Source organism: Aethalodelphis obliquidens, unplaced genomic scaffold, assembly GCF_003676395.1.
Source record: "Aethalodelphis obliquidens isolate GAN/ISIS:26980383/991018 unplaced genomic scaffold, ASM367639v1 scaffold7, whole genome shotgun sequence".
NCBI lineage: Eukaryota > Metazoa > Chordata > Mammalia > Artiodactyla > Delphinidae > Aethalodelphis > Aethalodelphis obliquidens.
In genome coordinates, this window is record NW_020837951.1 from 31,581,720 (window position 1) to 31,597,289 (window position 15,570).

General features: G+C 39.6%; 2 protein-coding genes across 4 annotated transcripts in view; one reads left to right on the forward strand and one right to left on the reverse strand.

The window, feature by feature from the left end:
• Positions 1–5,052, reverse strand: part of INVS (inversin) — a 145,280-nt gene extending 140,228 nt beyond the window's left edge. For 2 of the 3 annotated variants that reach the window (XM_027105365.1, XM_027105362.1), the window contains exons 1-2: positions 4,870–5,052; positions 1,833–1,962 (exon numbers count right to left, since the gene is read on the reverse strand). In XM_027105365.1, the coding sequence (XP_026961166.1) occupies positions 1,833–1,938 (106 nt within the window). In that variant the 5' untranslated portion in view covers positions 1,939–1,962; positions 4,870–5,052. The remainder of the gene's footprint in view (positions 1–1,832; positions 1,963–4,869) is intronic. The other variant, XM_027105363.1, reaches the window with a different exon arrangement.
• A 173-nt stretch (positions 5,053–5,225) lies between these two features.
• The window catches only part of ERP44 (endoplasmic reticulum protein 44), a 92,475-nt gene continuing 82,130 nt past the window's right edge, over positions 5,226–15,570 (forward strand). Inside the window, exon 1 of the mRNA XM_027105370.1 lies at positions 5,226–5,478. Within this exon, the coding sequence (XP_026961171.1) occupies positions 5,422–5,478 (57 nt within the window). The 5' untranslated portion in view covers positions 5,226–5,421. The remainder of the gene's footprint in view (positions 5,479–15,570) is intronic.

A 15,570-nucleotide genomic window follows, 5' to 3' on the forward strand; every position in this document is an offset into this window, starting at 1 on the left:
TATAGTAATCAGAGGTTTAAAAAAAATGGAACAAGATCCCTGAGAAGATAGGAAGCAATATAATACAGAGTATGTGTGGAAAAACTGATCTTTGACAGAAAGGGATATTTGCTGTGTTTTAGCAGGGAGAGAGAAGAAGACGGGTGTAGCTGTAGGTTGATTTGTAGATATCAGGCTGAAAGATGAGGGAGTTCCTATTTAGTGTTTTCATTTTTGGTAAGAAGCATAAAGCATTAGCAGAGAAGGGAGGGAGGGAGAAGCGGCAGTCAGAGTTTTGGTAGAGTGAGAAGATATGGAACAGTAATTATGGAGAAATGTAGTATGATGAGCAGAGACTGTTGAGTGCCTTTATGAAATGGGTAGTCTTAAATTTAGGGTGTTACAAATCTTCCAGACAGGTTAAATTGTTCAGGGCTTGGCAGAGGTAGATGGATTAGGTCCATCCAGAGCTGGGCTTGCAACAGCCAGGTGTAACAGGTGAGAAGAAAAGGGAGTTTTTCCAAGGGAAGGATTTTAGTAATAGACCATGGAATCAGGACTGAATAGGGACGAAAGTAAAGACAGAAAGAGACTGATGGTCGAAAGTGGAGAAGATAATGGATAGGGGGTCTCAGTGACATTGAAAAACTATTGTTCTCATTAGCAAATGAGCTGGAACTAACAGAGTTTTAGTTGAATGGTGGATGTTTGAATGAGTGATTCAGAGGTGGCTGAAGATGTCAAATTCCAAGCAGTAACTGAATGTAGGCAGCTGAGGTAATGTGAGGATCACACCTCTGATAGAGAAGAGAAATCTTTACAGAGAATGTGGTAAAAGAATTTTGTCTTTGAAGATGAATTGGAGTTTGTTTAGTAGAGAAGAAGGTAAGGGGGTAGAAGGTAGAAAAGGGGAGAAGGGACAGATGTATAGAGAAAACTAAAGACAAAATTCATGGCATACTGAGGAATAGAAAGCCTAGCCAGCAGTTAGGGTGCATGGGTAGTTCCTGGAGAAACTGGAAATGTAGGGCGAAAATAAATTCTGAAAGAATAGGTATGGAAGTTCAAGTAGTGTTGACTTGATTTTAAAGCCCAGGTTGTCAATCATAATGTCACTAGACACTGGTATGTATAGAGATTACAAATAACAGAAATTTTTATCTCATTTCTTTTCTTTGGGACTAATGACTTGTAAACATGTGGATTTGTGATTTTTACAATTCTGGAATATTCTTACCCACTGTCTTTCTCCTATTCACTTTATTCTCTAGAACTTCTCTAGAAAGTTCTTCTAGAGCCTCCATATTGGACCTTTCTCTCACTATAAGATAGGGTGAACACAATCAATTTAATTGAACACAATCAATCAATTGAATCAATGATAAGGAGAACACTGAATCAATTTTAAATCATTAGCAGAAACTAACACACCATTGTAAAGCAATTACACTCCAATAAAGATGTTAAAATTTTTTTTAAATCGTTAAAATTATTTGTAAACATTAGTACTTTGGGTATATATTAAAAGTTATAGCTCACTAGCCAATATCTCATTCCAGATCTCTGCTGTTACAAAGATGAATTAATTCTCTTAGCACCTTAAAGTACACATCCAGATTCAATGCCAAACACACAGATATTTCTCAAGTACTTTTCATCTAATCTTAACCTGTATTTTTAAGTTTCAGGACTTAATTTCTTTCTTGTCCAAGTCCTGAAACCAAATATAAACAATAATGTATTTCCATTAAAATGTGTAAGTAAATTGCCAATTAAGACTAAGATTAACAAACTTCCTTAGGACAAAGAGTTCTTTTTAAAGTTTCTGTACTTAAGGGGAGCTTGGAGCTTACCTATGATAAGCTTGTGAAGAGCACCCTTATCTCCATTAATAGCAGCAGCATGAACTTGGGATGCTAATGAGGAACCAGGAAAGAACAAGTTCTCTGATCTGTTCATAGTCTTCTCAACAACTGGAACAACCTGAAATGATGATGCAACCAATAAGTATCTGTAGGAAATCCATCTCATCAGTTCTAAATGGGTACGTTATAAACATGGTTTACTAGAAATATTTCACCAGGATTCAAAAAGTCTACAGTCCTAGTCTTAGAATTGCCATAATGGAGTAAATTAGGTGACCCCTTGTACAAGTTGCTCATCTGTAAAATGAAAGGATTAGATGCTTCAAGACCCTTCTCAGGGGCTGAGAAAAAAAAAAGGCTGAAGATTTAACATTAGACACAGGGTCCAAAAGTCACAGTGACTTGCCAAGTTAATACAGGTGATTTGATTCCACATAATACTAAATATTAGACTTGATATTGGGAATAAAGGTGATGACCAAGCCACAAAATAGGTATGATGTGAACTTAATTGTCAGGTTAGAATTACCTAGATTTAAGCACTAAATTAGAAGGTACTTCATTCTTTCTCTCATGCCCACAAAAGGAGGAATTTATATTTGTTCTCCCCTTGTGTCCACCAGGGAAATATACCTAGTTAGAGATCTTGACCTTAGGAACTTAACTTGGAAACCACATCATTAGGATAAACCATTTTTCATTAAGGAAAAATTTTGCTTTGACTGGTAGTCTCATATGGTTTGATAGAACCTTCTAGAAATGCATTAGCTGCATAGGAAAATAGTGAGTTCCTTATCATAAGAGTGTTTAAGCAGAGGCTGGATTATGTCAGAAATGCAGCAGGAAGAATTCAAGCATCTGATGGGAAGGAAAGAGGGGTAGTTTCATCAATGATCTTAAACTTCCATCCTAAAGCAAAGATGCTATATCAAAGTTCCAAAGTTGAATGCCTACAAGGATCAGGGAGGTAACAAGGGCAAGAAACATGGGGAGTCATGGGGAACATGGCAAAGTGGAGCATACGTATCTAAAGGGAGCAGCTGTTAATTAGCTACAGTTAGTATCTGCAATAATGGTAAGCAAGCCCTCTTCTGATTTTACCAGAAACTGACACTCCAATCTCTGTGGCTCCCAAGGATCTGAGAGCTTTGTAAAATAAATTTATCACAACTCATGAGCTAGTACTTGGCTGTCATTGATGAAGATTTTTGGTTCAAGTTCTGCCTTAGAGTGAAAGCATTTTCTTAATTTTGGTAAAGTCAGCTCTTCATGGCTTTATTTTGCTGACAATCTGAGTTAACGTCTTGGCAGAAATGGGCGTTTTGAGAGACTCTGTCATGTCTGAGCATGTCTGTCATGTCAGAAAAACCAGTCATATGCAGGATTATATTAAGGTGACTTGAAAGAAGCTACAAAACAGGGGTGGAGGTGGAAACACGGTAGAGGAGTAATTGCACTTGGGATCAAGATCCAGTTCTGTTAATAATATGGAGTGAACACTTAGGCTGCCTCAGCTCTGCTTTTCTGTAAAATATGAAACATGAAATTGGTACACCAAGTTGATCATTCAACAAGTTGAGTGCCAACTATGTGCTAGGCACTGTACTGAACTCTAATGCCTATCACTTTAGACTCTAGGTAATCAGAGTTTTATGCACATAAGAATCACAAAAAACTTTTGAAAATAAACTAAAAATTGTACCTGTTATATATTGGGTTGGCCAAAAAGTTCGTTCGGTTTTAAGTACAAATAAAAGGCATTTTTCATTTTCACGAAGAACTTTATTGAAAATCGTATTCACTAACCAAATGAAATTTTTGGCCAGCCCAATATATTTATATATACTTCATCTCATAATTCTTAGCATTTAGCACAGTAACAGGTGCTAGTGTTCAGTGAATGTTTGTTGAATGAAAAGTCATAGGCTGAGTGCTAAGTCCAGAGGGTGAGCAGGGTCAAAGTTTAGTTTCTTGGAGTAATGAGTTCATACTCATGAGTCTCTGCTCTTTTTTAATTCCTCATTTCTATCTCTCCGTCAGAAAGGTCACTGAGTAGTATAGATATAAGAACACTGGACTAGGAGAGAGGAGACCTAAATAAAAATCTTGGCTCCATCACTGTTTAATTTTGTCAGCCTGAGAAATCCATTCTTTAAGGTCCCCCCTCCTTTTTTTAAGCTCAAACGCATACGTATTTTTTTTTTTAGCGCTAATGCTATTTGTAAATTTTTTACAAATGAAAATCAAAACCACTTTGTTAATTATGAAATGCTATACAATGCAAAGGTATAATCATCATTAACTAACTATAGAACAAGCCAGTGTAATAAATGCTCTAATAATTAAAACCATAGAAAACTAGTGGTGCTGTAGTCATAAGCAAAGGAAGAGTAATTTTGATTAGGACCAAATGGTTGGTTGTTTGGGACGTTCTCAGGGATGGCGACATTTGAGATGGCTATCCAGGTAGAGAAGGGGTTAGGGCCATTCCGGGCAGCAGGGGAGGTGAAGCAAAGGCAAGGAGTAGGGAGAACCACAGAAGAGTTAAATGCCTCACGGCTACTTAGTTGTGAATTGTGTGTCTACGATTGGGGGCACGTGGACCTGGCTGGGTGTTCGTAGATGAGGCTGGAGAGCTAACGGGGGCAGCCAGGTTGTTCCTCAACTGCTTGGCTAACGAAGTTTTAAATTATCCTGCAGGTGTGATCCATGCATTAGTAGCAATCACTCTCGCGCTGAGCTTTTCAGTTTACAACGTGCTTTCCCAGTCCATCCCACATCTATTCCTTACAGGAGCCCAAAGAGACAATTAGGGGTAAGTCATTGACACATTCCACTGAAACCCAGAGGGGTGGCTCGGGCTTTATAACGCAAGAATTAGCGCAGAGAGAAGAGGCAGCAGGCGAGGAGGCCAGTGATGGGAGGTTCAGTCCACAGCCCAGGACAGGAGGGTCGTGAGTTTGAGGCAGGGGCCAAGCAGTGCAGATCGATAGGAGCCTCCCCAGCCAGGCCCCCTCTTACTCACCCTCGCCTCCTCCAGGACTCACGTCCTGGGGGCGGCTCCAGGAGGCACGACCCCCGCTGGGCCGCCCCTCCTGCCAGGTCAGGCCACTACATCCGGCTGGGACAGAGCCCACCACGCTGAAACTGGCGGAGCCCCTCGGAAGGCCGCCCGAGACGCTCGACCGCACAGCCTTCTGGGAATTGTAGTTCCCGCCCTCCGCCCTTTCTATCCCACAGAGCCCCGCGCGCGGCGGGCTCGGTGGACCAGGGCCGATAGCCTGATGGGAAAAGAGTTCTTGGTGCCCAATGACGTGCTCTTTGAGAATGGGGCAGGACTACATATTCCGATGTGCTCCGAGGTAGGCAGGACCCGGAAGTGAGGGTGTGCAAGGCCTCTCTGGAAGTTGTCCCGGGTGTTCGCCGCTGGAGCTCCGGGTCGAGAGGACGAGGTGCAGCTGCCGGGAGAATCCTCCACTGCCGCCGGCTCCCGGAGCCCAGCCCTTTCCTAACCCAACCCAACCCTGTCCAGTCCCAGCCGCCAACGCCAGTCCGTGCCGCGGACCCCGGCGTTACCATGAGTCCTGCCGTCTTCCTATCCTTACCCGACCTCAGATGCTCCCTGCTGCTCCTGGTGAGTGAGTAAAGGAATGACAGACCCTTCGGCAGATATTCGGATGGCCTGCCGCCCTCGCCGAGGGGGACACAGTTGCCGCTACCCTTGCTTTCCTATCTTTTCCCCTGGTGGCGAGGAGTGCACCCTCCCCCGCTGCCTTCATTCTCGGCATCCGTCTGTCAGCTTCCCAGGCCCGGGGTTCCCGAGGCCTGAGAAGCCACGGTCGGAGGTGGGACCTATAAACCGGAGATTAGCCCTGGGAGAAGGATCTGTGGGAGGGTCACGGCGAGCAGCGCCCCTTCCCCTGGAGTTCGGAGGTTGTTTCAGTCCAGAGGGCTCACGGACTTTGCGGTAGACTGAGTACAGAAGGTCGGGGCATAGACCTACTGTTCCCTCCCACCCCCTCTTTTTGGGAAGAATGTGAGGCCGACAGGTGCTGGGGTCTTGTGCATCTCGCTCTGGAGCCCTAAAACGGTGCCCGGGTCGGCGGAGCCCTCTGTTGTGGCTTGATACGATTGGTTGGGAACCCGGAACTGGAAATTGGTTTGGTGTCCACTGGGGGAGTAAAGGTTTGAAGGGTGGAGGCTGTGATTACCAGCAAGCCTCAGCTCAGAGCCGCCCTCAAATCTGGTTATACCTCCCGAAATTTAAACAGAGTTGTTCTTCAGTGCTCCTGATTTGTGAATGACCAGGTTTTCTGCATGCATGTGCACTTATTCCTTAACTTCCTCACCGGCTCAGCACCATCCCATCTTGTAAAGGAATCTTCCTACAGTCCCTCTTCCTCCAAATACATCTTGAGGGTGCAGCCTAAGTGATCCAGGCTGCAGGTCAAATTGAGACAAAAGTAAAGGACTAACTCCAGGTGGTAAAATGATGGACCTTTAACTGAGCTAGTGTTATAATACGATATTTGAAGTACTTTAATTGTAGTAGGTTTTTAAAAAGCTAAATTTAAGGTGAACACTAAGTCAAAATCAGTCTTGACAATGTAAAAAAATATAATTAAATGACTCAGGAAGGCGTATAGCTGGTTACCAGCAGAACTGGGATTTGAAGCAGATCTCTTGACTCGCAGTGCTTATTCTGCCATATCACGTTACATTTTTAATATTTGTGTTTGAAATAGTTTCTCTCTCCCTCTCCCTTTTCCCTCTCTCCCCATTTTCCCTTCTCTCCCCTCTCCTTCCTCTCTCCCCTCTCTTTTCTTTGTGATTTTCAAGTCATATTCAAAGGCCAAACACAGTATTTGGACCTTTTCAGAGGATAAGTGCTATGAAAACTAAGGGGAATGTCAAAGTACTTTTGAGAACTAAAAGTTGCATATAAACATGGTGATGTTAAATGATGAAGTGTCTTATTGGGAATTCTTATAATTATATGGTAATGAATGGCTTCTGTATAGAGGAAAATACTCTGTAGAGAGCTGTTTCTTGGTAATTGCATTATACTCTGTGGCTCTCTTCCTTCTAGCAGTACTGGAATAATACTCATTGTTATCAGAGACCACTTTCTCTTTAAGGATAATAGATACTAATCTTTCCATATCCATGGCCTGAATTATGAGTTGTTTGCCAGAAATTACTTTTAGGTTACAAAAAATATGAAGGGCAAAAAATCTTAAGAGATGGGAAAGAAAAGTTGAAATACTGAATAGGAAAACTACATCAGATGCACTGTTTGGTTGTAGAGCTAAGTTTAAGAAGGAGAAAAGAATTTATTTTGAAATAACTCATACTTTTTATAGAAAACCTACAAACCCTGTTAAGCATAAAAAAGAGTTTTTTCTAATACTTTTAAAATCTAGTTAACATTTTGTATACTTATCTCTCTGAGTAAATGTAGAGGAATAGAAGACATTTTCGAGAATACCTGTAAAGGTTAGTATGCTGGAAAATAAAGCCCAAGAAAAGGTTTAGTAAGCCAGAGTTACAAGTCGAGCTAGATTCAGTTTGAACACAGTATTTACCAAAGTAGTTCTAATAGTCATATACCAGTTAGCAAATATTTATAGAACATCTGTCTGATCACAGTTTGAAATACTTATCTAACTGGCAGTTCTGTTCTATTGATGGAAGCTGCTTACTCAGTATCCCACCTGTCTAAAAATATACCCTTTATCTTCTCCAATGTGCTTTCTTCCTCCTCCCTCCAACTTCCCCTCTCAGACTTCAAGTTTATTCCCTCCCACATACAGCCATTGAATATCCAAGTTTCCCCCTAGCTGAGGTCATTTTTTTCCTTAAATGGCCTGCTATAAGAAGCCGTATATTCTCTTACCACAATAATTTTTTTTTTTTTCAGGTAAACTCTACCTCAGCCCTAAAGAATTAGATGTATTGAGAGTTAGTGGTGTTTATAAGATAACAGCAGGAACATAAAATCCTAAACTTCTGCAGGCAGGTAGTGGTTTTTTTTCCCCCTGATGTCAAAAGCATGTTGGGACATATCATTCTATGCCTAAAAAGCCTTTCTGGGATGGGTAACTAAACACAGAAGTTCAGTGTGATAACTTTTTCCCCCTGAGCTTTTATGTATAGATATCTTTAAAGTCAGGGTCTTAGAGAATGAGTTCTTTTATTTCAGGCTTGCTTTTTGAAACACCCCCATTGCCTTTAAATTATTTTTAAACTCCACTGAATTTGCAGCATGTCTTGGACAAAGTGTGGTAGTATAGGGGTGCACTGATTTTGGATAAATCTGAAGAAAAATTTGAGTCACCTGGCAAATGCAGAGAGGCATAATTCTCCTGATACCTTTTCTGTACCTCACGAATATTTATTGTTTCTGTAAGGGTTTGAATTGATCCATTAGGTATGTGATTACAACTTTAGTTTCTGAACTGTATAATCTCTGCCTCCATAACTGTTCATCATATTTTGTGGATGATTGGAATGCTGGAGACAGCAAGGTTTCTCTGCTAAAACCCCATGTATATAATGTCTGGATTGGGAAATTCCTTCCCAATTGTGTGCTCTTTTAAGGAGAACTGAGCTGCCTGAATTTGAGGAAAGCACCCAGCCAGATGTATCTTGGCATTATCTTTTTTTTTTTTTTTGCGGTACGAGGGCCTCTCACTGTTGTGGCCTCTCCCGTTGCGGAGCACAGGCTCCGGACGCGCAGGCTCCGCGGCCATGGCTCACGGGCACAGCCGCTCCGCGGCATGTGGGATCTTCCTGGACCGGGGCACGAACCCGTGTCCCCTGCATCGGCAGGCGGACTCTCAACCACTGCGCCACCAGGGAAGCCCTCGGCATTATCTTTTCATTTTGCTTTGTGACAGTCATTACTTGGCAGCTTATAGGATAAGTTAAATGGACATTTCATTTATCACTAACCAAAGGATCAGTTACTTATTAATTAGCCCTTTTCTGCTTATCTTTCTACCTGAGATGGGTTTATTCAGGATTAAAAGTGATCATTTTCCCCTTAAATTAATTATTTCTTAGCAGTTGTTCTTCCTGCATTGGTTGTATACAAAAGTTTTGAAAAGGTGAGATAAGAGAAATAAGACTAAATTGGAATGAAGTTGTCTGATATAGCCTAAATGACCTTCTGTGCTTCAGAGGTTTGTAACCTGCTCCAGTTGTTTTATTGAGAATGCTTTCTTGTTAATCACTTAATGGTTTATGTTTATAGATCATAAGTTGTTACTAGCTCTAATTGCCTTGTGCCTGGATCTTAAGGCTTTTACCATTATTGCTCCTGGTTTGTTCAATATGTATAAGAAGCCAAGAAAAGTTTGCTTAGGAAACTAAGTAAATCAGAGAGCTAAGTAAACATTTATTTAACTTTATAAGTACCTTAAAAATAAGTACAGTAGAATTCAGAGATGTCAGTTTTAGCCATTAGTGCCAATGATAAATACTGATTCCTACCTTCAAGAAGAGTACTTTTGGAGACATGTAGTTCCATTCATAACTCAGTGAGTTATTTATCCTATTGACATGACTTGCCCCAGATCAGTGGTTTACAAAACTTGGTGGCTCATTGGAACTGCCTGGGGCAGTTTTAATACAATGATGTGTAGGCCCTACATCAGGCTAGTTATATCTGTGGGATCCAAACACTGTTCTTTGTTTGTTTGTTTTTAATTCCCAGGTCATTTGTTTTTTCTTTAGTATGTCTCTCTAAAAGATAAGAATTAAACAACAAAGCAAAAACCAGAATGCCATTATCACATCTAGAAAAAGTCACTGAAATTTCTTTATGTGATCAAATATCTAGTCAATGTTCAGATTTTCTTGACTGTTTCAAAGAAAAAAAAAATTTTTTTTTTTAAACAAATTGAACGTTCAAAGCAGGAGCTATATTAGGTTCATACATCCCAATAGGCTTATATGTGTCTTATAAAACTTTACAAATCTATAGGCTCACTCTCCATCTCATTTTTTTCCCTTGTAATTTATTGTTGGGGAAACTGGGTCCTCTGTCCTGTAGAATTTGCTACATTCTGAATATTGCTGATTGGATCCTCATAGTGTAGTTTCATGTTTCTCTGTTCCTTTTGTTCCCTATAAATTTGTAGTTAAATTTATGTGGGCTTCACCGTCAACTCAATATATGGTTCGGTTCATTTGTTTCATTTAGCTTTCAGTTTTTTAAAAAATATCTTCTAATATATAATTATGTAAAATTTACTGCTTCCAAAGCAGATCTTTAAAGCAAACTATGTTTACAGCAGGCCAACTTCTATCCCTGTCTATTCTACTGCCTTAACTTCCTCCTAATATAAGAGACATTTAAAATTAAAAATTTTTTTAAAAATTCTTCCTTTTAAAAAGAAAATGTAAGCAATCTACTTGCACTTATATATTTGTGTATATTTGTTTCTCCCTCCCCTTGATAAACTCTAGCATATTATTCATACTTTCTCTCTCCACCTCTTTCTGTCCCCTTTTAAACTCTATAAAGTATATCCTAGAGATCAGAATAGAAATATTCCCTATTTCTTTTAAACTGCTTATTGCTCCTCTGGGTAGATGTGCTACTATTGTTTCCATTCTTTTGCTTTAACAAATGTGTTAAACTACTTTGCAAAACTATTTTTGCTAGTGTATCTTTGAGATAGATTCCTGTAATTGACGTTGCTCAGGCAAATGGTAAATGTATTTGTAACTTTGTAGATGTTGCTAGATAGTGGAAGGAGTTTTGCCGTTTTGAGTTCTCACCAACAATGTAACAGACTTTTCTCATACCCTTGCTAATAAGGTTGATGTCAAATGATTGGGTGTTTGTCAATCTGATAGGTGAGAAATGGTATCTCAGTGCATTTTTTTTTTTTTAGCTGTTGGGGGTAGGAGTTTATTAATTAATTAATTAATTTTTGCTGTGTTGGGTCTTCGTTTCTGTGAGAGGGCTTTCTCTAGTTGTGGCAAGGGGGGCCACTCTTCATTGTGGTGTGCGGGCCACTCACTATGGCGGCCTCTCTTGTTGCGGAGCACAGGCTCCAGACACACAGGCTCAGTAGTTGTGGCTCACGGGCCTAGTTGCTCCGCGGCATGTGGGATCCTCCCAGACCAGGGCTCGAACCTGTGTCCCCTGCATTAGCAGGCAGATTCTCAACCACTGTGCCACCAGGGAAGCCCTATCTCAGTGCATTTTAACTTGATTCTCTTTTCATATGAGCTTTTTTCTGTGTAAAGGCCATTTGCATTCTTTGACACAGAGTTCTTAACCCTTTATCTTCTTAGTTGATCCAAGGATGCAGCCAGATTGAGAAGCACTGGAATATATTACTCTATTCAGTAATATTTCTGTTGGGTTAAAACTTGTAAAAGCCTTGGAAAAGATGTCTGATTGTCAGTTAATTGAAAACATTTTCCACACTATAGTAGCTCAACTTTTAGATGCACTATATCTTACTTCATCGTTTGTTAAAATACTATTATTTTAATATAAATTGTGGTATTTTTAATATAAAATATGGTTATTGGTCATCTCCAGCTTTTCACAATTGTTAAAAAAAAATGTACAAATGATACATATACAATGATGTTCACTGCAGATCTCCAAATATATCCTCAGGTTAATTTTCCAGAATTGTATTTCTTAGATCCTATGGTATATCTTTTATTTAGGATTTCTGATACATTGTACAAATTTGCCCTGCTGAAAAGTTGTACAGACATTTATTTCTGTCAACAGTGTATGAGTGGCAGGGCAGGAATAAAGACATAGACATAGAGAATGGACTTGAGGACATGGCGGGGAGGGGGAAGCTGGGGCGAAGTGAGAGTAGCATTGACATATATACACACCAAATGTAAAATGGATGGCTAGTGGGAAGCAGCAGCTAACACAGGGAGATCATCTTGGTGCTTTGTGACCACCTGGGTGGGATAGGGAGGATGGGAGGGAGGCTCAAGAAGGAGGGGATATGGGGACATGTGTATGCATATGGCTGATTCGCTTTGTTGTGCAACAGAAACTAACACGGTATTGTGAAGCAATTATACTCCAATAAAGATGTATTTTTTTAAAAAAGGGAGAAATACTTTGGTATTATGCAAACAAATTAAAGCAATTTTTCTGGAAAAAAACCCCAAAACAAAACTGTATGAGTATGCCCACTTCCTTACACTCTAGTTACAGTGGGTGTTTTTGTAGTCTGTGCCAATTTAGTAGACCAAAAATATTATCTGATTTAAATTTACATTTCTGTGATTACAACCAAAGTTGATTTTTTTCATATTTATTAACCATTTATATTCCTGCTTGAGTATGTATGTGTTTATGTTAGTTGCCCCCTTTTCAAAAAATTGTTTACTCATTCTTCTTCCAGTAATTCAGAATAGATGTGCTCACAAGATACAGTTTAAGAATGATGGAAAGTGTTATTTCTTCATGTAGTGTCCATTCATGAGGTAGCATAGTGCAAAGAATACTGGACTAGCTGTCAGGGCATCTATGTACAAGTTCCACCTCTTCCATACACTTGTATCTTTGGATAAATCACCTAACTAAATTTTTTAGTCTATAAGTTAAACTTACTGGATTTGATGATTCAGTGATTCTTTGTGTAGTCTATTATGTTTTTTAAAAAGGATATTCCTGTAACTCCCTTAATTAATAAATTTATTATTTGATTGGGTATTTCCCCAAAAAATCTGCTAGCTTTGCAGGTCTGTGCCCCATCACTCTGCTATCCAGTGTAAGGAGTGGCATGCTTTGGCCACAGCTTTTCTGATATTACTGCACTGTATTTCATTTAACCAAGTAAATGAAAAACAGTTTGACTTTTCACAGAATTCAGTGCTCTTTAACCTACCTTTGATTCCATAGAGAGGAACTACCTATGGCCCAGGCTGCAGGAACTTTATTTCTTTGGTATTTTTCTTTCCTTTACTCCTAGCGTTTGAATGCCTGTTTGCTGTCTGCTGTGGAAAAGAAAAATATAATTGAGATTCATATCATGCTTCCAAGGAATTTATAATTCAGTGGGGGAGATAAGATGTGTATGTAAATAATTAGAATTCCAAAATGAAAGTGATAGGTGCCCTTAAGGTATTTGTAGAAGTGGGTTGTAGATCTTGCTATACAGAAATGTGGCGGTGAGCCTGGGCATCATCTGGGATCTTCTTCCAGTGTCCTCACCCCAGGCCTACTGATTCAGAATCTGCACTTTAACAGTGTACCTAGCTGATTCGTATATGCCCATTAAAGTATGAGAAGTACAGCTGTAGATGTTTGAAAAGAAGCAAATTTATTCTCATTGGCAGAATCAGAGAAATCTTCTTGAAGGAAGATAAGAGTAGAGCCTTGAAAGGTTAAATTGATGGGTTAATTTTCAGGCTTGAGTGGAATGAATAAGAAGGCTTGTATCCTTCAATAACTTAATAAATCTTTAACGTGAATTGGATACCTGCTTTTTTGGTTTCATTTTTTTTTTAAGGAGTCTTGCTGTGTGACTTACTGACATGGCCAGATGTCAGACTTGGCCCTAAAGAAGCTGGCAAACCCTTTGGCCAGTTTCCATTAGAACAGCTCATTATTATCTTAGCCAAAATAAAAATCATGGTCTTTAGTGGATTCTCACCAGCTTTCCGATTACTCCACTCAAGAGGAGAGGGACAAAAAAGGGACTTTGGAGAAGTTTCTTATGTAATGCCATGGATCTTAGGTCTTGGTTCTATTCTTGTAAAGATTGCAGTCAAATTCTAACTGCTTTGATTCCCACGGTAATATTGTGGTCAAGATCTCTGATTCCTCTAGCTCTGTGATTTTCTCGTTATGTAGAACCTTGAACATTATATATATAGATATACATATATTTTATTATTATTTTTTTTTTTTTTGCGGTACGCGGGCCTCTCACTGTTGTGACCTCTCCCGTTGCAGAGCACAGGCTCTGGACGCGCAGGCTCAGCGACCATGGCTCACGGGCCCAGCCGCTCCACGGCATGTGGGATCTTCCCAGACTGGGGCACGAACCCGTGTCCCCTGCATCGGCAGGCGGACTCTCAACCACTGCGCCACCAGGGAAGCCCCAACATTATATTTTAATGTATCTAATTTTAGGCACCTGAGTTTGTAGACATGAACATTACTAAAATAATAGAGAAAAACAATGAAAATGAAGGAAGAAATCATCTCAGAAAAACATTCTAGTATTGGAGCTAAAGAAAACTGCAGGGTGAATAGTAGAGTGCCAATACTTCACCCATTTCTTCCTCAAGATTATAAGGGTCTAGTGGTGGAAGCTTTGGTAACTGGATTTAAGAGATTTTAGAAAAAGGTCTTTAGGAATCAGAAGAATTTTTGACCCTGGAAAAAAGGAACTGGAGGACTTTTTATTTCTATGGGACTCTATCGTTAATGTTTTGCTCAGTTCAGTAGGCGGGAAGGGATATAAGAACCATTACTGGGTCACAGGCAGTATAATGACGGAAGTTATAGTTATCTAGAATTGTACTGTAAGCTTAAATTCATTAAAATGGAATAAAATAAAAAATTCCATTTCTCAGTCACAGTAGCCATATTTCAAGGGCACAGTAGTCACATGCAACTAGTGGCTACTGTATTGAACAATCCAGGTGCTGAAACATTTCCATTGTTGCAGAAAGTGCCATTGGATAGAGCTGGTCTAGAGCTTTGCTCTTGCTGTCTGTCTCAGAAACCAAGACAAAGGTGAGGTAAAGAATGAGGAAAATGCCTCGAATAGTGTTTCACGACTTGTGAGGGACACATATTTTACCTGTCCAAGGAATAGCAATAACCTGGAAAAAAGCGTCAATAATCTTATTAGCACAGATTTGGCTTTTGGTTGTTGCCTAATGGCAAATTTAGGGAGGCACCAGAGAATACTAGTTAAAACTTGAAAATAAGAGTTGGAGTGTTAGTATTTTTCTTTTACTAGTTCACAAGGTCATTTAGGGCAAATCTCTTTCCTTCTTGAAGGCTTAGTTTTTCAACTGAAAATTGAGTAGGATTGCATAGACTGTTTGGAGGAGTCTAGCAGACCTTCCAAGTGGAATGTGACTGGGACGTTGGGACTTGATGGCCTACAGTTTGTCTCTGTGATAAAGTCCCTTTTGAAGTCTTCATTTTTAGAAATGATATAGAGAAAATTTTATTAAGTACGTACCTACATTTTTAGTTAGTAAAATTACCTGTAAAAAGATGGCCTGTTGATAACATTTTGTTTGCCTCAGGTATCAGAAGGGTTCCTTTGCCAGGAACTTAATCTTCTAATTTGATAAACTCAGAAATTACTGTGCATCTCTCTTCCTGCATACTTTAAAAAGGCCAGAAGTTGTATGAGCTCATGAAGACAGGCTAATCTTTAATACATATAGCAGTTTTCTAAATTTGAGCCAATTCCAAAATGTGAAGAAAGTATGATTTAGTGATGGAGTAGAGATCGTGAATAAGTTTATAAGGTAAAATATTAAATGGAGTTAAAATTTCTTGGCCCTTTGGACAAAATACTCATATTTACATGCCTGCTGTTTAGGTGTTTTGTTGTATTTGAAGTTTTGTAAAATGTAGGGGGAAATGCCAACTCTTAAAATATTACTGACACAACATTAAAGTCTATCTGTGAGTAAAGAACAGTTTCAGTTGTGAATCTGATCTGAGAGAGAAATTTGGATATTTCTCAATTCCTTT